The sequence below is a fragment of the Spea bombifrons genome, chromosome 4, assembly GCF_027358695.1.
Source record: "Spea bombifrons isolate aSpeBom1 chromosome 4, aSpeBom1.2.pri, whole genome shotgun sequence".
Taxonomy (NCBI): Eukaryota; Metazoa; Chordata; class Amphibia; order Anura; family Pelobatidae; genus Spea; species Spea bombifrons.
Window position 1 is genome coordinate 43307065 of NC_071090.1, and position 23971 is coordinate 43331035.

The 23971-nt window shown below is 40.3% G+C and overlaps 1 protein-coding gene across 1 annotated transcript; it reads left to right on the top strand.

Annotated features, from left to right (window-relative positions):
* Positions 1–8375: 8375 nt before the first annotated feature.
* C4H12orf29 (chromosome 4 C12orf29 homolog) lies at positions 8376–15841 on the top strand. Its single transcript, XM_053461911.1, has 7 exons — positions 8376–8502; positions 10603–10720; positions 11423–11518; positions 11723–11839; positions 11931–12128; positions 15149–15315; positions 15437–15841. Exons 1-7 carry the CDS (start codon positions 8413–8415, stop codon positions 15620–15622), a joined length of 972 nt encoding a protein of 323 aa, XP_053317886.1. The 5' UTR covers positions 8376–8412; the 3' UTR covers positions 15623–15841.
* The last annotated feature ends 8130 nt before the right edge of the window (positions 15842–23971 follow it).

A 23971-nucleotide genomic window follows, 5' to 3' on the forward strand; every position in this document is an offset into this window, starting at 1 on the left:
CAGTGCTGTGCCCTAGGATATGACATCAAATCGCAGCGCATAGCATCAGAAGCCTGCGCTCATCACAAGGGACCAAGTATGTTACATTAAAAACTCAGTCACCTGATTTCTGGGTTTTTTTTACAGATTCCTTGTCTTCTTATTTTCTTTAAAGTATTTTTTTCTTAAAACATAAAAAGTGTTACGTGAAATAGGCTATTTTTCATTCCTGGAACAAAATGCTCAAGAAATTATACAATTAGTGCTGGTACTTCATAGACAAGATACATTTGTTTTAATTATACCCATAATGCATTGGAGCACTTCCAATTACTCTAAAACCATTTGTGCTTCTAATTATCTACTCAAATGCTTATTTTGGATCTGTTTGCATGTGCAAACATTTGAGGCAGTTATAATTGTACTTATTCACCTGATGACAAGAGAATAATAGTATTTATAATCCCATTTGGTTCATTTAAGTAACTTTAATTGTATAAATGTATCCCTTAATTACTAATTTATGGTATATTAAAAAAAGAAAATCTCATGTGTTACATACCTTAAGGAACAAAAGTTTTTATTTTGCATGGTTTGCAAACCGTCCCTTCAATCGGGGGAGAGGACATCACGGAAGTTCTGCCGTTTTGGAGGAAGTTCACGGAAATGAGAAAGTGAGTGCTTGGGAGAGTGAGAGTAAATGTGGGTGTTGGACAACAAATTTTGTTTCCCAAGGGTTTCCCCGGTTTTTGGCTGAAATTTATGGGCAGGAAACAGAAATCGCTGTCCAAAAACAAATGGGTCAAAAACAAACCAAAACATTTGTATTTGATCCATTTGCACACCAACGTTTTATATTGCACACCAACCTATTTTATAACTAACATGTGAATTAAGTAAAGTTGTGTGAAAAAGAAAGTACACCCTCTTTGAATTCTATGGTTTTACATATCAGGACATATTAACAATCATCTGTTCTTTAGCAGGTCTAAAAAAATTGTACAATCTTAGATGAACAACAATACATGACATATTACACAGTGTCATAATTTATTCCACAAAAATAAAGCCAAATTGGAGAAACTATGTGTGAAGAACTAAGTACACCTTATGATTCAATAGCTTGTAGAACCACCTTTAGCAGCAATAACTTGAAGTAATCATTTTCTGTATGACTTTATCAGTCTCTTGCATTGTTGTGTAGGAAATTTGGCCCACTCTTCTTTGCAATGTTGCTTCAGTTCATTGGGGTTAGCCAGCATTTGTTTATGCACAGCTCTCTTAAGGTCCCACCACAGCATTTAAATCCAGTTGAGGTCTGTACATTGACCGGGTCATTGCAACACCTTGATCTTTTGGGTTTTTTTTTAGCCATTCTGTTGTAGATTTGCTTGGGATCATTGTCATGTTGCATGACCCAGTTTTAGCCAAGCTTTAGCTGTCAGACAGATGGCCATACATTTGACTCTAGAACACTTTGGTATAAAGAGGAGTTCATGGTAGACTCAATGACTACAAGGTTCCCAGGTCCTGTAACTGACAAACACAAGCTCAAATCATCACCCCTCCACCAACATGGCACTGTGCTTTATGGCCAAATGTATTGATTATGGACAATGATGAATGTTTAATACGTGTTCCCATGCATGCACAATAACATATGGCCTATAGGGGGGCCTAGTGAGCACAGTGACGTCAAGTGAATAAAGATGGTTGCCGCATACTCAATGAGACATGTGCCTGAGGGAGGAAGTGAGGATCTTTGAGTCACTTCCTGACACAAATACCCACCTGTAGTGACCGCGCTTCCTAGAGTTGACCATTAGGTATTGGTTCGGTTACCTCGGAGTGTGGATACTGGATTGAAGGCTATTTAAGGTTGTACCAGTTAGTTTAGAAAGAGTTTCATGACTGGGTCAGAAGAAGCCAGGTGTCTTATTTGAGGAGCCCATGTACCATTGAACATGCGACAAGGAAGTCTCCTCATTGTTTCAAGTTTTATGCTGAGGCAATTATCCTATATAAGCTGCTGAATCTCTACTTATAGAGCTAAGTATATTTGTTTTGTTATTTTGTGCGTATAAATATTATACTGTTTAGTTACTACTTATACATGATATATATATATAGTTTGCAGAGGTTTATGTCTAAAGCCTTGTCTGTTTATTCAAGATATTCACTGATATTTATGTGATTGACCAGTATACTTATATTTTTTATTTATTTCAATTTTTGGGTATTTGCATAACTTCATAAATTTACATATTCCCATAGTACCAAACATCTCTACTTTTGTCTTTTCTGTCCAAAGGACATTGGTTTGTTTAGATGCACCTTTGCAAACCTAAGCCATGCTGCCATGTTCTTTTTGGAGGCTTTCTCTTGGCAACTCTTCCAAACAAACCATACTTGTTCAGTCTTTTTCTAATTGTACTTGTCATGAACTTAACATGCTGAGGCCTGTATAGTCTGAGATGTAGCTCGATGGGGGACCCTTAGAGCCAGCCCATATTACGCATGAGACGGTTCTGTTGTCTCTGGGCATATGAGTTCTCCATTAGGAGGCCCTTCCATGTCAAGTAATTAAATCTACACATTACCCTGTTGTCCTCGGGTATGGAAAATCATAAAACATTAAGAGAATAGATAATCAAACACAAAATTGAATTACAAGGGTGGGTAAAATTATCAGGGGAGAGGATGAACCAGGGTTACTTCAACAACGCCCACAACGCCAACAACGTCATGTAATAGAAGTGTCTTTTCTGCAATTCCTATCCCTTTAAATAAGCATGGAATAATACATATTATTTATGTGACCAAAAGCATGTGGATAGCTAACCATCACACCTAGTTGAGCTTGTTGGACATTCCATTCTAAAACCATGGACATTAATGAGGCATTAACCTCCACTCCCTCTCAACTCAAGACAAACATGCACAAGGACCCTTGTAAACAATATGTGATGACTTCTAACAAACTGTCCATCCTATAAAAACAGTTCACCATTAAACACTTTTAAGGTAAAATTTACCTGACCTACCTCAGCGGCCGTGTAGGGTCCCACCACGAGCCGCATCTGTGTCCTGACACCCGAACCGCTGTACGGGGACCATCCGGTTGCGGAGTGGGCCGCATTTCCGGCCTCTAGTAAACCACACCTCGCGGAAGACGGACGCGACCACGATGCTGATGGCGGGGGGCGTATCCAACTACCCGGTGAGATGGCTCCAATGCAAGAGGTAGGCAGAAGGCGGGGAATAGGCATAACAGACAGATCCACTCTAAGGGCGGATGATGAGGGGGGGGAGTCAACACCTGGCATGGCCATATAAACCCCCAGCACTGTTCAATCAGTGCTGGCTTGTTAACTAAGTGGTGCCCCATCCCTGTATCCTGATTGCCTGAAGTTCGCCATTCCTTGCACCTATATTGTTTGTGGATTTCCTGGCTATTTTGACCTCGGCTTGTTTTCTGGACTACGTAAGTTTCCTGGCTATTTTGACCTTGGCTTGTTTATTGGTGATTATCTACTACCCTTGAACTTGGCTACGTTTATATGGACTCTTGTATATTTCTATAACCCCTGACCACGGCTTGTTTAAACGACATTGCTTCCAGTGTATGCCTGACTTTTTGAACCACTACGGAATCTCCCGTGTTTGGTATCTCACTGTGCTGTGCTCCGTTCCCCTGCCTCCTGACAAATACTAAAAAAATCTTTTTTTTAGAATTAATAGTGTAAACTATACTACTAATTTGTAATGGGAACAGAAAAGACAGAGGGCTTCACACAGGTGTACATGACGAGGACTTGGGTGTGTTAGGGTTTAACTGATATTCTGTTGAGTGCTTGAAGTTTATAAAAAAAAGTTAAAGCCTATAATAATGTTTGATTTAACCCTTAAATCAATGCCTTGATCCTTAAGCAAATAAAGCCTTTTATATATGTATAGTTAGAAAAAAGACTTGCTGACAAAATAGCTAATAGTGCCAAAAAAGCTACCCTCCACATATGCAACAGGGGGTTAGTTGCAATAATCGGCCAGTCTTTAATTTTTTAGGAGGTCTTGTTTTCAAATACTAATTATTTTTTATATAAACATTCTTTAGATATTTCATGTAAAATAAATTGTCAGCTACGCACAAGGACATGCACGTTTTTCACCTTGCATTCCCTCACCAGTAACTTGCAAAGTTTATGTTCACAAGTACTTGGAAATAGCTCTTATAATAGTGAATGTACAAGTAGATTTTTAGTGTGAACGTGCAACGACATGCAATATCAGTCAGGTCTGGTCAGTTGATCTAACCTTTAACCGACCATTTAATTTTTTAGTAAATATACCCCATGAAGTATATAAGCATTACTTGTCTAGCAGCTGCTACAGTTAACCAATCTTCTTGTAATTTGGACAGATTGGGTGCACTGTTGCTTGATCTCTGCAGAGAAAGCAAAAGCAAATACTACATGGACAAAATAAACATTCAACCACGAATATGACAGTTGGTATAAAATAAATCATGTTTCTGAGTTTAAATGATTTCACATACCTGCAGACTCCTTTGACTGGTATTGGCGTCTCCTCAGCACAATTAAAATTGAACCTCAAATGAGTAAACATCACAACCATGGATATCAAGTTATCATGCCTCTTATGACATAAAAATTATTAGGTAAGAATTTTTAAAAGTAATTCTTCCTTACAATATTGTATAGTCCATGTTTCCTGCTTGGCCATTTTCTTTGAATATTGGAGAAAAATGGCAATAAATACTAGAAGGCTTTTCCGCACATTATATATCTTTTGGAATACTTAAAAAGCCTGTCGTTTAGCTTTATTACTGGTTCTGTTTCTCTAGATAAATTCTGTCTAATTAAAAGCATTTGTAATCTCAGTTTTGACTTGGCAGCCTTTTCCATTTTCATTAGAAAAAACACTACAAAATCACCAATATCTGGTGGTTTGTAGTGTAATCTCAGTAATGCTTGCCATGCCAAATAACTTCAGCCTACAATGAACATATGATTAAAACATCCTTAAAGTAACTTCTAGGCACATGTTAACTCCAGTCCAGATGGTGCACTCTCTATACGTAGGTTTAAATCCCTGAGCTCCCAGCAGTTACTTGCCCATTCAATGAGCTACTGTTCCATATTCTGGGTGTGTATATTGTTTAGTCTTTTTCATCTACCAGACACCAGCTTTATGGTGACTGTCAGGTAGACTCTGCCTGCCATGATCCATTGAGCTTGTATTAGGTTTACAAATCTGTCTCATCCCTTGGTAACACATCTTAGTTTTCCAAGTCACAGAGACAGAGTACTTCTGGGGAAAAGGGCAGCATGGGGGTTAAGAGTAAGGTTCTAGGTCTTGATGTCAAGAGTGTACCCAGTAGACTTGTGCATTTGTATTTGTTGCATTTTCGTTGTTTAAACCGAATACCGAACGTGGCGTCAGATAAATGTACACAAAGATGAAGACGCACAGTGCGAAGAATCTTCGTTTCTGTTCGTAAATATACTAGGCTAGCCTATTAGTTAAGAAAAAATCTCCTAGCTAATCTCCCTGGTCCCTTCCCCTATACAAGTCACTGCCTCTAGACTATCTTAAATCTTCCATAGTATAGCAGTGGTTAATACGGGAATCCGTAGGATCGCGCCAGGAATTAAAGGTCTGGCATCAACCAATGAAGAGCAGCTGCCCTTTCCCATTCATAGTGTGACAGTTATGGCAGAAAATGAAGAGAAACGAATATAAAGAACGTATATGAATATTCGCCCAAAACGAACACAAGAACAGGAGAATATTCGTAGAATACAATTTTTTTTTACAAAGATGAACATGAAGACTTTGCTGTTGCCCAAAGCTAGTACCCACACACTTAATCTCCGAGGAAAAAAGTGTTTGTGATAACAACATTATTGTGATACTTAAAACATTATTAACCCCTTAGGGGTTAGGCTACAATCGAATATTCCTCAACATTATGTAGGTCAGTGGTCACCATCCCTAAATAAATATGATCTGGATTTGAAATGTCTGTGTATCAAACATTTCAGTTTTCATCAGATTTTTATGAATCTACTGACACCTTCTGTTCAGTAAAAATTATTGTTTTACAGTAGCCTCAAGATTCAGACTAATTATGATTTACCAAATGCTCTGAAAAATACCCCTCGTCTTCTAATCGGGGTCGTCTTCTAATCAGACCTCAAATAGAGGTCTGATTATGAGACTAAGATCCAGATCCCCCGCACTGCTGCAGGGGACCTGGATCCTCCTGCCCCCCCCCATTTGGCACCCCCACACACACACACACACTTACCGGTGCTTCCTGCTGTATTGCCGCGGCAGCGGGTTGACGCCTACGCGATCCGCGTAGAAAATGTCCGCTGCAGTTGGAAGGAGGTGTGGCTAGCAGCGGGGGTTGTCTGCGTCCGTCGCACAGACCTTCCCTGACTGTCAGAGATCAGAGTTCCCCGCGGTTGGTGCTATATAAATAAAAGATAATAATAATAAGGATCTTTATAAAGATTCCATTACTTTGTTATGCAGTTCTTTTGACCTTTATTTTCTGCTCCACATGGCTCAGCCATTTTAACCTGTGTGACTTGGAGAGTGAAAAACTGAATGATGGGCATTGTTTTCCAAATTAAAACAGGGTAGATAAATAGTCATCAAATAAAATAAAAAAAATGTCACTAAGGCTCTTGTCCATGTCCTGTCTCGACTATTGTAACTCTGTCTTAGTGGGTTTCCATCATACCCATTTGGCCCCTCTACAATCCACCATTAAGGACTCTCATCACTTTACTAACACTCCTCCCCTCTGTCAGTCTCTTCACTGGCTGCCTATGCGCTTTAGAATTTATTTCAAAATCCTGACCCTTACCTTCAAAGCTATTCCTCTACTTACATCTCCTTACTCATCTCTAAATACACTCCTGCTTGGTCTCTCCACTCACCCAATGATCTCTATCTTCTCCTCTGATTTCTAGATCTCATGCAAGCTTGCAAGACTTCTCAAAGCCTGCTCCTATCCTCTGGAGTGCATTTCATCGGCTTACGCATCTTTCTCTATGCCTTTGGTGTTTAAAAAACTCTCAAAACCCACTTTTTTAAGGATGCCTATGAACTTATGCATTAACGTTCTTCCTCTCATATTCCTTAGCTCACCATTCCTAGTCCCTCTCCTGCGATACTTAAACTTGTGTGGTTGGCACGTTTACCTATTGTGTAATGCACACTAACTCCCTAGATTGTAAGCTTGTTTGAGCAGGGCCCTCTGTAACTAAGATTCTTATGTTATATACTACTTGTTATGTACTGCTTACAGATTGTATAGTGCTGGAGAATATGGTGACTATATAAAACTATTAATAACAGTATAATAATAGTATTAATAATCTCATCCACCCTGTAAATAACATTGAGCATATATATATTTGTATGAATGTTGAACAGAAAGTAGCACACCCCATCCTGCTGCTCAGGCTCAGCTATCCTCCACTATTCTACTGACTGCCTATCCTTGACTGACTTTCGGTTCAGGCAAAGCGCGCAGAGTCTCTTATATGAGGCCAGTTACATCCGATGTAGCGTGAAAAAGAGTCTGATGCATGGATTTAATGTGCATGATAAAAATAAGACGCTCAGTGCTTTTCTATGGAACACATCAATCTGTTAAAGAAGACATGCTTCATGGTTTTAGTAATAGTTGTGTCTTGGTTGGATGCATTTATGCGACCTTGTGATCTATTCATTGCGGTATATGTAATTTAGTGTGGCATCTTAAACACAAATAATGCATTTTATTTACACGTTTTACATTTCATTGTTTTTTTTAGGTTGAGTGATCATATGGCCATTTTATTTACAGTACACATCTAATTTTTATATGGTCCTGTCCTCTGTCTATTAAGTGCTTCCCTGAATTATAGGTTGTAAGAAATATATTATTAATTGCTTTCCTTTATTTACATCTCACACAGTGCAGTATGGAGTATCAGCAAAAGATAACATTTAGATGTTCTGGAAAAACGGTGCAATATGGCAGCCCTAAGAATGTATCACACTAAAATACTCATTGTAAACAAAGCATTGTAGAAGAGCGATAACTGGTGTTTTACCATATCACAGTCATGATTTAAAAAAAAAAACACCTCATTATATGTGCCATTCACTTACTAACAATTCTGAATTGGACCTTTCGAGTCCATAATGAAATAAGGTGGGTTTTACGTGTACGCTTTCGAAGCTCACAGAGATTCCACAGATACCGATCTTTCCTGGGTTTTACTTTACCAGCTAAAACTACATTCCCCACAAATCTCCGAGCTAAGACCCGTGACGCATTAGATTTTTCGCTTCGCCGATTGGCTGACCAAGGAGCAAGGCGGAAGTTCTGAAAGCAAGTGTCAAGAGGAGATGGAACGCATGTGTTCCGTTCAGCAAAAGATTCCGTGTGTGTTTGTTACGCAGGTGAAAGATGAACCGTCCTCCAAGAGGGAACACCAGGTAATGATTACGTTACCTATCTGTAAACAGTTAACACAAAAAAACTGCAAGCCCAATACCACCAGGATAACAAAAGGAAAATAATCTGTTTTATAGAATAGGATAATGGCATAAACTATATATATATATATATATATATATATATATATATATATATATATATATATATTACTGCTGTCAGTTTTAATAATCAGTAAGTTGTACAAGATATTTTTGTTCTCTGTTTTGAGAAGTTGGTTGTATTTTAGACATTAGTTATAATGTATGCGATGTAAAACGTAGCTGTATTCTCTACCTGCAGTGAAGGACCAAACCTGGTGACATTTCTCCTCTAAGGAGTGTATGTATACAGGAATGTGTCAGTGTTTGTGTTAACGTAGATGTGTTAGAGATGTGAAATGGAGTGTGTTAGCATGAGTATGGATGTGTATGTGTTTTTGTGCATGAATGTGTATATTCGTGGTGTGACGGAGCACCGATAAGATGTTTTTGGCACTGACAAGCTGTAGGCAAAGATGGCATGAGTAGGCTGTTTGGGGGGTTGGGATGGCACTGATAAACTTTTTTTTTTGGGGGGGTATTGCAGGGTCACCGTACCCAAGGCTGGGTATGCTTGTTTGAGGGCTGAGTAATCACCAGTCAGTACCCTCATAAGGATAGCTCCTGCTATCCAAGGAACAGTCATACCACCATTCATGTAGTAAAACAAGAACAACTTTTATTTACTTTACTTTTAAAAACACATAGAACTTATATAGAGCATGGTTTTTATTAACATTCCTTTAACAGACATTCTCAATGTACACAGAACCCAACCCCAAATCCCATCACCTCGGGGAGTACACAGGCAAGTGATGCTACCGTCTGGGCAAACAGGGCTGTGCTGGCCGATTAAGAGCTCCAGCCTAGTTATATGATTGTCCCTTTGAAGGGTTGGAGCTGCAGCTACATTCAGTCTCTGGGGTAGGTTCTAACTTAAAACACCTTATAAAATATTACCGGGTCACGGGATCAGAAACAGGACACAACAGTGCTCCATGACCCGGCTAAACCGCACAGGAATCTTTAATAAAGATCTCCAAAACATTTTCACGTAACGAAATACTGACACACCCCCCCCCTTTATTTTTTATATTCCTCCTTGGAGTATTTGTTTGTGTACATTAACACTAAATGCATTCTATGCATTTTTTCTGTTGTAGTTCCTTGATCATGTGTGTATCAATGTGTCACATTTAATAATGTTAGCATAAAAAACATAACTTGCAACACTCAAATCAGATGATGACGGCTTGATCTTTCTAATAATCTTTCATAAGGTTTCTTAACCCTTTGTTTGCCTGTGCTCTGTGATAATGACTATGCTTCTCCCCTTCATGACATGAGGAAATAGGGGGGAGCATGATGGAATAAAAATTATTCCTCACCCCACCCCTGAAAAAAATTCTGCGGATGTGTTGGACTTTTATAATGGTTACTGAGATGAGATGATTTTATTTTTGACTCATCTACTACTCACCATTTAGTAAATAACATCCATGATTTTTACCTACATACTTACATTGAGCTATTCTTGACAAATTTCAAGCAGAAATTGCTTCCGTGTATCTGATATGCATTCCAATGAATTAATTGATGGATGACAAAAAAGAGCATCAAAATATCGTTGTCCAATTAAGCTGTGATAAAGAATATCCCATTGACCATCACACTGACCTGTCCCAGATCTCCAAGTTCAGTATTCTTCTACAAATTGCAAGGTTACATGAGGTCCCCATAATAGGAAATCTGACTTATTTCAGGGTATCTCTGTAGTTCTTTAGCCACCAGTGTTAGAGGTCTTACTGATGAAAGAGAAAGACAAACACAGACGCCATGTTTAAAAATAATTGGTCATGTATATGATTTATCCACAATATGCTAGCTCCCTCAGTTTAGTGTTCTGTAAAAGATATATATTGGCAACCAAGGAACCAAGTGATACTTTGGGTTAGACCAGATTGTACGTTTACTTGATTGAGGTCTAAGTTCCACCTCTGAAAGAGGGAGACTTATGTATTGCTTCGATTATTAATAGATGTATGTTTTTTTGTTTTTAAGACATTCAGAGTTGTGGCCACAGAAACTCTGAGTCCTGTGGCTTTGCATGCCGATGTTCACTTTGCTCTGCCAACGGAAAAGGTGGATGGAACGTGCTGCTATATTACTAATCATAAAGGTAACAGCTGTTTTATATGAAACTGATTGCTTCATCTGACAATACTGTACAAGTGATTGCATGGCCACATAACTACTTTTCCAATCAGGATGAGGGTTGCTGGTAAGCAATTTGGCTAAATGTTCTACAGCCTTTCTACTTTCAATGCGAAGAATCCCTGGTTGGCATTGGAGCCTTTGGTAGTTAGGGCATGGGAAAAAAGTAAACTCTCTGATTGACTGAAATTATTTAATATGCAATAGTATACTATTAGTTTTGCCGGAGCGCTAATGAAAGGCATATATTAAGGTATATGCAACTTTTATCTGTAACACACTTTTATTTTGCACCATATCTTTAGAAAACCCTGAAAAACATTTGTAAAAAGAAAGAAAACTTTTATTTGAATATTTTGGAATTATTTTCATAGTTTAAATATTCTGATTTTGTTACTTCTCCTATGCCTTACGTATATGAGTTGAATTTCCCCTCTTTTATTTCTTGGATCATCATATATTTGACAGTGGTTAGTAGCAGAATACACTCTACAAAATAGTTTCAATAGTGGGCTAGGCAGCTTTCTATATTTTGATTATTCTTGGATGCAATCTCTAAGTAAACGTATGAATAATCCCATTTTATGTCACATATTCTCCCTTGTCTTAAGATGTATTGAAGGTCAGTGCTTGAACGTGTCATTTATGGTTATTGTTTTTAATGCAGGAAGGCCTTACCTGTGGGCACGGTTAGACAGAAAGCCAACAAAACAAGCTGAAAAAAGGTTTAAGCGACATATTCATTCGAAGGGATGTTCAAAAGGTCAGTTTATGTTAGTGCTAAAATGTTTATTCTCGTTGTCAAGGAATGATCAAGCTCAACCATTAAATTGTATCCTTTTTATGGGCAAAACCATTTTTCCAGTAGTATTTTACAACTTTGGAATTTCTTTTTTGTTAAATGCTGCTCCTCCTTTTCTGAGGTGCATATGTATCGTGATTCATCGCTTTGGGTTTTTTCTTTTAGATTTTGATTGGAATGTTGATGAGGACTTCAAGGCCGTCCCGGAGTTTTGGATACCAGCAAAAGAAGTCAGACATTGCAATGGGAAACCATGCCCTGATGAAAATGGTCACATTCCAGGTTGTGTGATTACACATTTACTTCATTTATTTGCAGCCATTCATACCAATGGCAGCATAACATGTTTCTGAACTCACTATTATATTTACAGGTTGGGTACCAGTAGAAAACACCAATAAACAATACTGCTGGCATTCATGTGTTGTAAATTATGAAGCAGGAATAGCGGTTGTGTTAAAACCACATGCAGAGGAACCTGGATGTCTGGAAATTTGTCTAGAACATTTAACTGATCTTCTGGAGCAAACACTGGAACTCATAGGAACTAATATTAATGGGAATCCATATTGTAAGTGTTACAATTTAATAGTCACTGCTGAAAAAGGCAGAAATTTGCATATTTTGATACTATTTTATAATATTGTTATTGAATGTTGAAATATAGTAGCTAGGGCTGCAACAACTAATCGATAAAATCGATAATAATCGATAATGAAATTCGTTGGCAACGAATTTCATTATCGATTAGTTGAATCGATTATTATCGATTATAAAATGAGGGTTTTTTCAGAGCAAACGCTCTGAAAAATCCCCCTCATTATATAATCCGTTTAGTCTGACTCACCGTCTCACAGCAGCAGCTCCTACTTACTCCCCCTCCCTGTAATCACTGTGACAACTGGCCCCGCCCCTTCCTTCTCCAGGCCAGAACCACATGGCTGTGACACTCATCTAACTGTAAGTATATGTATGTATATATATATATATATATATATATATATATATATAATGTGTATGTGTATGTGTATATATATATATATATATATATATATATATAATGTGTATGTGTATGTGTATATATATATATATATATATATATATATATAATGTGTATGTGTGTATATATATATATATATATATATATATATGTATGTAATATATATATATATATATATATATATATATATATTTGGGCTACTGAAAGTTAGGGGAGGTGGGGGTTAATTTAGGGGCAGTTATGGTTAGTGGGGTGTTTAGGGTTAATTTAGGGGCAGTTATGTTAATAGGGTGTTTAGGGTTAATTTAGGAGCAGCTGTGGTTAATGGGGTGTTTGGGGTTAATTTGAGGCAGTTGTGGTTAATGGTGTGTTTAGGGTTAATTTAGGGGATGCTGTGGTTGATGGGGTCTTTAGGGTTAATTTAGGGGATGCTGTGGTTAAGGGGGTGTTAAATGTTAATTTAGGGGCAGTTATGGTTAATGGGGAGTTTAGGGTTAATTTAGGGGAATCTAAATCCTGGGGGCAGTGAAGTGACATATCTGGGGGTATAAGGCATATACGGTATATAAGGCATATGTGGGGAGGGCAGTGTGGCATGTCTGGGGAGGACGGAGTGGTGTATCAGGGTGTATAAGGCATATCTGGGGGTAGAGAAGTGGCATGTCTGGGAGGCAGGGTGGCATGTCTGGGGAGGATGGAGTGGGGTATCAGGGGATATAAGGCGTATCAGGCACAGTGGCAGATGTGGGAGGCAGCGTGGAGTAGCATATGTGGGGAGGGCAGGGTGGCATGTCTGGGGAGGATGGAGTGGTTCAGGGGGTATAAGGCGTATCAGGCACAGTGGCATGTGGGGGGTAGAGTGGAGTGGCAGATGTGGGAGGCAGCGTGGTGTGGCATATGTGGGAGGCAGCATGGAGTGGCATATGTGGGGGGGCAGCGTGGTGTGGCATATGTGGGAGGCAGCATGGAGTGGCATATGTGGGAGGCAGCGTGGAGTGGTATATGTGGGAGGCAGCGTGGAGTGCTGTGGTAGGCAGCGTGGCATATGTGGGAGGCAGCGTGGAGTGGTATATGTGGGAGGCAGCGTGGAGTGGTATATGTGGGAGGCAGCGTGGAGTGGTATATGTGGGAGGCAGCGTGGTGTGGCACATGTGGGAGGCAGCGTGGTGTGGTATATGTGGGAGGCAGCGTGGCATATGTGGGGGGGCAGCATGGCATGTCTGGGAGGCAGCGTAGCAAGCCTGGGCTCAAATGTGCATATATTGGGGGGCTGGTTGGGAAATAAAGACAAGAAATGTATTATCAAAGTTTTTTTATTCTGCTGTTTGTATTTAACATCATTTGTTTAGTAAATTATTTTAAATAAATGAAAAATGTACATTCATTTTTTTTATCCGATTAATCGATTAATCGAAAAAATAATCGGCCAACTAATCGATTATTAAAATAATCGTTAGTTGCAGCCCTAATAGTAGCACATAATGCACCTGCAAACAAATGCTAAAGTACCATATTACCGTATTTGCTCGATTATAAGACAAGGTTTTTCCAGAGCAAATGCACCGGGCAGCGTGTAGAGCTCTACGTGATTCACGTACACAACTTCCGCTGCAGCCGGTTGGAGGTGCGGTTAGCAGCAGGGGTTGTCTGCGTCCATCACGCAGACCTTCCCCGGCTGTCAGAGATCAGAGTTCCCCGTGATCTCTGACAGCCGGGGAAGGTCTGTGCGATGGACGCAGACAACCCCGGCTGCTAACCGCACCTCCTCCCGGCTGCAGCGGAAGTTGTGTACGCGAATCGTGTAGATGTCTACACGCTGCCCGGACTACGCACCGGGGACTCAGAAGCTCCGGTAAGTTTGGAGGAGGGAGGGGGAGGGAGTGTTAAATGGGGGGCATAAGGCATTTCTGGAGGCAGAGTGCTCTGTGAAATGGGTTTTAACCCCCTTAATGCCACTCTGCCTCCAGAAATGCCTTTTAACCCTCTATACGCCACTCTGCCTCCTGAAATACCTTATACCTCCCTATATGCCACTCTGCCCCATAATATGCCTTTTAACCCCCTAAATGCCAGAGTGGCATTAGGGGTATAAGGCAATTCTGGAGGCAGAGTGGCACATAGGGGGTCAAAAGGCATTTCATGGGGCACAGTGGCATATAGGGGGTATAAGGCATTTCTGGGGCAGAGTGGCAAGCCAGGGGGCAGATTTGCATAACCTGGGGGGCAGGTTGGAAAAAAAAAAGGAAAAAAAACAAAATATTTTTCTCAATCATAGCTTTGATTGTTCACATAGTTTACATGAATTAACATTTACTGGTAAAACTTTTTTCCTATAGGGTCGTCTTATATTCAGGCTTTTTCTTTTTTCATAAATTAATATTCAGATTTGGGGGGTCGTCTTACAATCGAGCAAATACAGTATTCTCTAATTCTTTAAGTATTTTTTAAGATCGCCTTAAAGTTTTAATAGCTAGGATTCCTTTGATTTTTTTGGATTTAGGGTTTCATTTTGGAATACTTATGGTACTTACAAATAGTAGAGCAGTTTCGATTGGTGAAATGTTTATCTAAATTGTGTTTATTTTGTATAGGCATCGGCACCAAGAAGAATCCAATCCACTTTTTGGTTCCTCATGGAGTGTTTCGAGTCCAAGACCTGCAGTCAGTGACTTATAGCAGCCTTGTCTCCTGGTTTAGTAGTTTCCATGGAAAAGTTGAAGGAATTGTCTGGCACTGCAATGATGGATCATTAATAAAGGTATCAGATGCTTTGCTGTGCATTTGGTTGCTTATATGCATAGACATATGGGATATCAGTTTTACTTTAGCTTTGATAAGATTTTTTTTATTTAATATATATTTTTTCTGATTTATTATAGCTCCACCGCCATCATCTTGGATTGAGCTGGCCCCTACCAGACCCAAATCTGAATACCAAACCAGTTGTCGTCGACATTGATTTGTGTAAATACAAATGTGAATTTGCATCAAACTCTTTATTGAATCAGCTTTCAAAGAAACACACTAAGCGGTTTGAGAGACTCAAAGACATTACATTGGAATGAACAGAAAAATGTTTAGGGTTAACATTCCATAATCAAACCATTCAATGCACATTTTTTTTTTTAAATGACTCTCTCAGATTTTCTGGTCGAACTAGTGCTCAACTTGTCGGTACGTTTTCAAACAATGGAAATACAGACATGAAAAGGGTCTATTTATTATAGATATATTGCTTCTGTTGTAGTTTACATGCAATAAAATGTACCAGACAGTGTGCTCAATATTGGTCTACTTTAAAATGTTTTTACCCATTCAAGGAGCTCGAAAGCAGTACACAAGAACAGGAGACAGGTGTACATTATGTAGATTATAGCCCTTTCCAACACAAGTTTTCCTAAATTGGAAAGATCCTTTTAAAAGGCCATATAAGGAGCACAAATATATTTGTACATTGTGGTGTTGTCACTCATAAGCTGCTTTACTAGATTTACTAAATTATTTTTGGCTAAATTACCTTTTGTAATTCTCGATAAGTAGAATCTGTTTCTCTGCTAACCTTGGTGGCACATACGTGAGATGTAACATAGCATAATGGGTGGGCAATCCTCATGAGAAGTCAGCAGCCGCTGCTAACACCTTCCGACCAAACAGGTCTTTAGCAGCTAGCTTGGCCAATTGATGGTGTCTGTTGTTTAGAAGTGTAGCGGCCTCTGGCAGCTCCTGAATGAAAGATGAAGAGGCTAGGAGACCCACGCCAAGACTCTCTTCTGGAAAGGTAGATGGAGATGCACCTCTAGAGATCTAAGTTATGCAGCAACATTTCTTCCTGATTACTGGGGTTAGGAAAGAAGGTCAGAAGTATAATATCCTTGTGTCTGTGAAACCAGTTTACCTTTGGTGAAAATTCCAGAGGTAAGGACAGAACGACTGTTCAGGAAGTGTCCTTTTGAAGACCGAGTCTGCAATTCACCCACTGTACTGGCAGATGTGATTGCCACAAGGAAGGACCTCTTTTGAAATAACATGAAGTGGAGCCAAATGTAAGGGTTCAAGGGCAGCCTGCGTTAGCTGATGAAGCACTAGGTTCAGGTCCCATGGCATAACTTTCAGAGCCTAACGTAGTCGGAGCCTGTCTAAAGCGATACAAAATCTGCGAAAAGGTCTTGGAGAAGCCAGGTCTGAGTCTCAAATAGCTGAGTGCTGAAATATGTACCTTTTAAGGTAGCTGGCGACCATCCTCTATAGAATCCCTCTTGGAGGAAATCCAGTATAGTGACACAAGGGCAGGACACAGGACAATATTTCTTAAAGCCTTCCAGATCGTAAGGTAGTGAAGTGAGGTAACTGCCTTCATGCTCTGTAGCAAAGTCTCTGTGACTGCTTCTGAAAACCCCTGCTGTCTCAAAATGTTTCAATTTCCAGGCTGCAATTCTCAGCATAGCTGGATTTGGATGATGCACTGGTCCCTGGGATAGCAAACAGTGGTTCTACGCAAAGCTGGATAAGTCTGGAGCACCAAACACGACAATGCTAATCCAGCACAATAAGAATGATAGACGCTCTGTCCTAAGTACTCATGATATCAGAACAAACAGGGAAAAAAACAAGCTGAAAAATCCATCTTTGTGAGAGGGCGTCTACTGCAAAGGGATGATCTCTGGGGTTCAGAAAAAACAAACAAACATACTGGTTGTTTAGTTTTTGCTCTAGAGGCCATGAGGATGGCTCATGAAGTCTGCCTGTGCTGATGTTGCTTCCAGAGGCAATTTGAAACTCTATAGGGAGTGATGGTTGGTTCATTAGATTTTTTTTTCATTTTCCATTCCCAAACTAAATTCATTGTCACTCTCTCTCTCTCACACTCTCTGTGAATGCCCCCCTACCTTCACCGCTTACCGCTTCCATGTCCCTGTCTCCTTTTCTGTGGCTCTGCTTCTTCTCTTGCCTCTTGTTTTGTTTGCTTCTTCTGACTTGGTCCTCTTCTTTCTGCTATCCACTGCCTTATACAGGCCTCCCAGAACATTTCTGCAAAATAGCCGAGCCTCCGCGCACACCCTGTCCACCAATTGGAGGAATGGGTGAAAGGCTGTCTCCCTGGGGCTCGCTGTGGCTCCATCCTGTTGTGGAAGTACTTCAAGGGGCCAGAATACTACAGACGGATTGGCGTAGAGAGGTGCAGAAACACAATTTCCTTACTAGCTAAAGTTACCCTATTTTAAAAAAGTAACCATATCCCCAATTTTCTAATGTAATAATAGGCCGAATTCCCTATTAACCCCAATGTATTTATATTTTAATTACTGTATTTGCTCGATGATAAGACAAGGTTTTTTTCAGAGCAAATGCTCTGAAAAATACCCCTCGTCTTATAATCAAGGTCGTCTTCTAATCAGACCTCAAAAAAATGTCCGCTGGGGCCAGGCTGCTTACCGGGCTTTGGTCGCGAGCAGCCTCTCTTCTGCTAGCAGCAGGAGAACAGGAAGCTAGCAGAGTGTCACATAACTCTACCTCACCCTTCCTTCCTCTGGGTGCGGGGCCAGAGAAGTTGCTGGCACAGTCGGGCCCCTGCAGAAGTCTTCGAGTGAGAGATCTGCAGTTCAGGTAAGGGGGTGGGGGAGGGTTTTCGAGCAAGTATGTGTGATTAATGGAATGAATGAGTATTTAAATGTTTGTGAATGAGTGTGTGTGATAGCATGAATGTGTAAGGGAGGTGGTGGTGGTAGCATGGCATAGGGAGGCTGTACTCACACTCCTATCATCCCCAGGTTCCAGCATGTACTGGCTGCCTTGGCTTGATAGGAGTGTGACTGCTGTTAGAAGTTATATATATATATATATATACCTCCAGAAATGCCTTTTAACCCCTATATACGACTCTGCCCCATGATATGCCTGTTAACCCCCTATATGCCACTCTGGCATATAGGGGGTTAAAAGGCATATCATGGGGCAGAGTGGCATATAGGAGGGTATAAGACATTTCTGGAGGCAGAGTGGCATATAGAGGGTTAAAAGGCACATCATGGGGCAGACTGGCAAATAGGGGGTATAAGGCATTTCTGGGGGCAGAGTGGCAACCCTGGGGGCTGATGTGCATAACTGGGGGGGCAGGTTGGCAAATAAAAGGAAATAAAAAAATACATATTTTTCTCAATCATAGCTTTTATTAAATATGGAAAAATTGTTTACATGAATTAACATTTACTGGTAAAACTTTTTTTCAGGCTTTTTTTCTATTCAGGCTTTTTGTTTTTTTCCTAAATTAATATTTAGATTTTGGGGGGTCGTCTTATAATCAGGGTCGTCTTATAATCGAGCAAATACGGTAAATACCTCAAAGTGATACAGCTGCTGGGCAAACAAAGCACAAACTATAGGCTGTTTAACTTGTGAATTTAGTGTTGCTACATGATGTCCATTTTCTTTTTTACTACCTTCTCGCCACATCAACCAATGCAGTGGTCTAGTCAGCAGGAACCATGGTGATAGAACCATGTTTTACACTGGCTATGACCTTCAATACATTCCTGTTTCCTACCATGTTGCGGTTGCATCATTGGTTTTATGTGGCTTCTTCCATAAATCATAGTTCATTTCCAACTATCTTTTGGATTTGCAGTAACATTTTACTGATGAGTGCATTCAAAATATCGGCAGTTGCTCCCCCCCCCAAGAAAGATGGAGGCATGCTCTGGCAGTAGGTCTAAAGAGGTAAGTCCACCTGGACTTTTCACTTACTTTCACAGTGTAAGTGTGCTGCGTGCATGTTAGTGTCTATCTGGGTATGTATGTTAATAAATGCATGTGTGCATGTACAGTCGGGTAAAAAGGAGAGTACGCCCTTTTTGAATTCTATCAGTCTCTCACATCGTTGTGGAGGAATTTCGGCCCACTCTTCTTTACAACATTGCTTTACTTCATTGAGGTTTGCGGGCATTTGTTTATGCATAGCTCGCTTAAGGTCAATCAGGTTGACGTCTGGACCTTGACTGGGCTATTGCAACACCTTGATTCTTTTCTTTATAAGCTATTCTGTTATAATTGTTCTGGTATACTTGGGATCATTGTCTTGTTGCATGACCCTTTATCGGCCAAGCTTTAGCTGTCGGACAAATGGCCTCATATTTGACTTTAAGATACTTTGGTGTACAGAGGAAACCTTGCTGAAACCACTTACCCGTAGTTACTGCTACAAGAAAGCTACTATTCCCTCTTTTCACCTATCATTTTGTTTCAATTACCCATTCTATTCCTTTAGATTGTAAGGCTAGATGGAAAGCTTACAGACTGGGTTCTTAACTCCTGATGTGTCTGTATGTCTTAATATGTAAAGTATTTGTTATGTGTGTTAACTGCCCCATTTAAATTACACAGTGATGCACAAGTTGTTGGCGCTTCATAAATAAAAGGTAATAATAATAAATAGCAGCAATCTATTCACTTCATGCCCTATGTTAGTGTGTGTCTGCCTGTGTATGCATATTAGTGTGTGTCTGCCTGTGTGTGCATATTAGTGTGTGTCTGCCTGTGTATGCATGTTAGTGTGTATCTATCTGGCTATGCATATTAGTGTGTGTCTGCCTGTGTATGCATATTAGTGTGTGTCTGCCTGTGTGTGCATATTAGTGTGTGTCTGCCTGTGTATGCATATTAGTGTGTGTCTGCCTGTGTATGCATATTAGTGTGTATCTATCTGGCTATGCATATTAGTGTGTGTCTGCCTGTGTATGCATATTAGTGTGTGTCTGCCTGTGTATGCATGTTAGTGTGTATCTGCCTGGCTAGGCATGTTAGTGTCTGTGTGTCTGGTTATGTATGTGTGTCTGAGTATGTATGTTAGTGGCTGCATGTTAGTGTCTAACTGGTTGTGTTAGTTTGAGTATGGGGGTATGCTTGTGTGGATGTCTGGGCGTGTATGTTACTGCCAAGTGTCTGCGTGTGTTAGAGCTGAGCGGTCTCTAGTTGTGTTGACCCGAGTGTATGGCTGTGTGCCCCTCTAGAGGTCAGGCTCTGGATTCCCCATTGATTCAAAATCTTATATTTTTTGGCCAAAACAAACACCAAATATATTATTAAAAGGTGTATATTCTGTGCACTGCAGCTCTGGTGCAAAGATTCCAGTTGTAACAGTGGTTATTGTGACATCATAGCTCTGGATGTATGTGTGCAGGACACAGGCTCAGGCCACCACTTTGCTGGATTGATAGAAGAAGGAAGATGAAGCTGGTAGTTTTGTTCTTATTTCTGCTGGTTGCAGAAGTCTGTCCTGCTCCGCTGCCTGCTAATCGGCATGATGATTACGGCAAGTTGAAGACGGTACCAAGCACGCCTCCAAAGAACGGCCAAAATGAACTGGATGTGAAATGGATTGCTGTTTTAACATCAGTGACACTTGTGTCATTTTGCCTTTGCTCCAGCCTGCTCGGATTCCTGATCTACAAATATATAAATTGGAATCCAAATAATAATGGCAGCCTGCATCAGACCCCCAGAAGAGACGGTCCAAAAGCATGCGCCTTCTTACAGTCAGTCTTCTTTTCATAATAAGGAGATTTCACCTGCAGTTTCAAAAGGTTGTTTTATTCTGGTGCGTATACTTTACATAATATAATGATATGATCATTATATAAGGAATATCATGGGAGAGAGAATGGATACAATGCATGTCATCGCTTTGTAGAAGCCCGATTGGCAGGCGAAACGTGTTGGTGATTACATTGATTATGTATCGAGGAAGAGGAGTAACAGCACAGCCTACAGAGGGTTACCAGCGGCTTTTGAGAAATCTGAAGGACTACCATACTACTACTTTTTTCTGGCTGTGTTTGTGAGGCTCTGAAAAGTCTGCTCACCGCTCCACTTTGTGAGCATTGCATTTTATGTATTTGTTTGTTTTACAATAATAAATATGTATCCTTAAGTTCTTCACCTGTGAGGTTTTTTTACTATATTGTTTTAACCCTTGATGCTATATGCGCATGTCATGCTCCCTCCTCTGTGAGTAATATTCCTTTGGGGGATTTTTTGTGTTTATTTATACAGGTCGGACAATGTTTTTTTGTTTTTCTTTTGATGATTGAAAAATATAACCGACTATTTCGAACTATATGGAAGAAGTTTGAAGATTTTTAAAAATATAAGTACTCCACTATTTTAGAAAATCAAAAAATTCATAAATCATTTGTAGACAAGTGCATTTTTCAGTTAGTCTTATGCCCATTCGTTTTCAGGCAGTGAATTTCGTTTCCTGCCCTTCCTTCCGTTCGTCTGAAAATTACGGGGGATTTTTAATTCGGGAACTTAATTTCTGGCCGGTGTCCACGTTCACTTTCAATCACTTTCTCACACTGTCACTCACTCTTTCACGCTCTTATTCACTCTCTCACACTTCTGCTGACCACTTGCGCATCTTCTTCTCCCTTCTCTTCCATCTTATCTATTCTATGTTTAATCTGCATTCCTTAATTTTCTTTCTTTGTCCGCAAATTCCGTAGCGCTGTGCAATGGGTAGACAGGACATATCAAGTAGTATGTAACATGACAATTTGACTGACAAAGACAACAGCTGAGGAGGGCCCTGCTCAAACGAGCTTACAATCTAGAGGATGCTTATCCACTTAGCTGGAGGTGCCCTCTGGGATAAGTAATATCAGTCCTCATCTGAACAATAAAAGAATTAAGCATATCGCAGCAGGAACAAAATAGACTGAGATGCAACCTAATCTGAATGGGTCTGGTTAGATTTTTTCCTCTTAGGATAGACTGAAGCATTTAAGGCAGGGGCTTCCAACATGCGGCCCGCGGCACCTCGAGGTGCGGCCCACGTGAGATCGGCAGCCAGGGCAACCGGGATCACAAGATCCCGCAGCCCTGCTACTTACCTGTGGGAGGGTCTTTTGTACTGCACAGAGGAAGCGAAACCCAGCAGAGTTCACGTGACATCACATGACTCTGCTCCAGTCCTGCTTCCTCTGTGCTCCGCTGCCTGCTAATCGGCATGATGATTACGGCAAGTTGAAGATGGTACCAAGCACGCCTCCAAAGAACGGCCAAAATGAACTGGATGTGAAATGGATTGTTGTTTTAGCATCAGTGACACTTGTGTCATTTTGCCTTTGCTGCTGCCTGCTCGGATTCCTGATCTACAAATATATAAATTGGAATCCAAATAATAATAGCAGCCTGCATCAGACCCCCAGAAGAGACGGTCCAAAAGTATGCGCCTTCTTACTGTCAGTCTTCTTTTCGTAATAAATAGCTTCTACTTGTGATTTCAAGGTTTGTTTTTATTCTTTTGTATATAGCTTACATAATAGAATTATATAATTATTTACAGTATACCATGGAAAGAGGTCTGTTTGATTATTCCTACCCATTATTATATCTACCCCATTAAGTTGCTGATTGTTGTTCAATAGTCCTGGTAGACTTTTTGGCAGTAGAGGGGAGTGAACTTCAGAAGTAGAAATTGATTAGATAATGTTGGCTCCGCCGCTGACACGGGTCTATAAACTTTAAATTACTGTATTTGCTCGATTATAAGACGAGGTTTTTTTCAGAGCAAATGCTCTGAAAAATACCCCTCGTCTTATAATCAAGGTCGTCTTCTAATCAGACCTCAAAAAAATGTCCGCTGGGGCCAGGCTACTTACCGGGCTTTGGTCGCGAGCAGCCTCTCTTCTGCTAGCAGCAGGAGAACAGGAAGCTAGAAGAGTGTCACATAACTCTACCTCCCCCTCCTTCCTCTGGGGGTGGGGCCAGAGAAGTTGCTGGCACAGTCGGGCCCCTGCAGAAGTCTTCGAGTGAGAGATCTGCAGTTCAGGTAAGGGGGTGGGGGAGGGGTTTTTGAGCAAGTATGTGTGATTAATGGAATGAATGAGTATTTAAATGTTTGTGAATGAGTGTGTGTGTGTGTGTGTGATAGCATGGATGTGTAAGGGGGGTGGTGGTGGTAGCATGGCATAGGGAGGCTGTACTCACACTCCTATCATCCCCAGGTTCCAGCATGTACTGGCTGCCTTGGCTTGATAGGAGTGTGATTGCTGTTAGCAGTTATATATATATATATATATACCTCCAGAAATGCCTTTTATGCCACATATAGGGGGTTAAAAGGCATATCATGGGGCAGAGTGGCATATAGGAGGGTATAAGATATTTCTGGAGGCAGAGTGGCATATAGAGGGTTAAAAGGCACATCATGGGGACGAGTGGCAAATAGGGGGTATAAGGCATTTCTTGGGGCAGAGTGGCAACCCTGGGGGCAGATGTGCATAACTGGGGGGGCAGGTTGGCAAATAAAAGGAAATAAAAAAATACATATTTTTCTCAATCATAGCTTTTATTAAATATGAAAAAATTGTTTACATGAATTAACATTGACTGGTAAAACTTTTTCTGATTATTAAGCA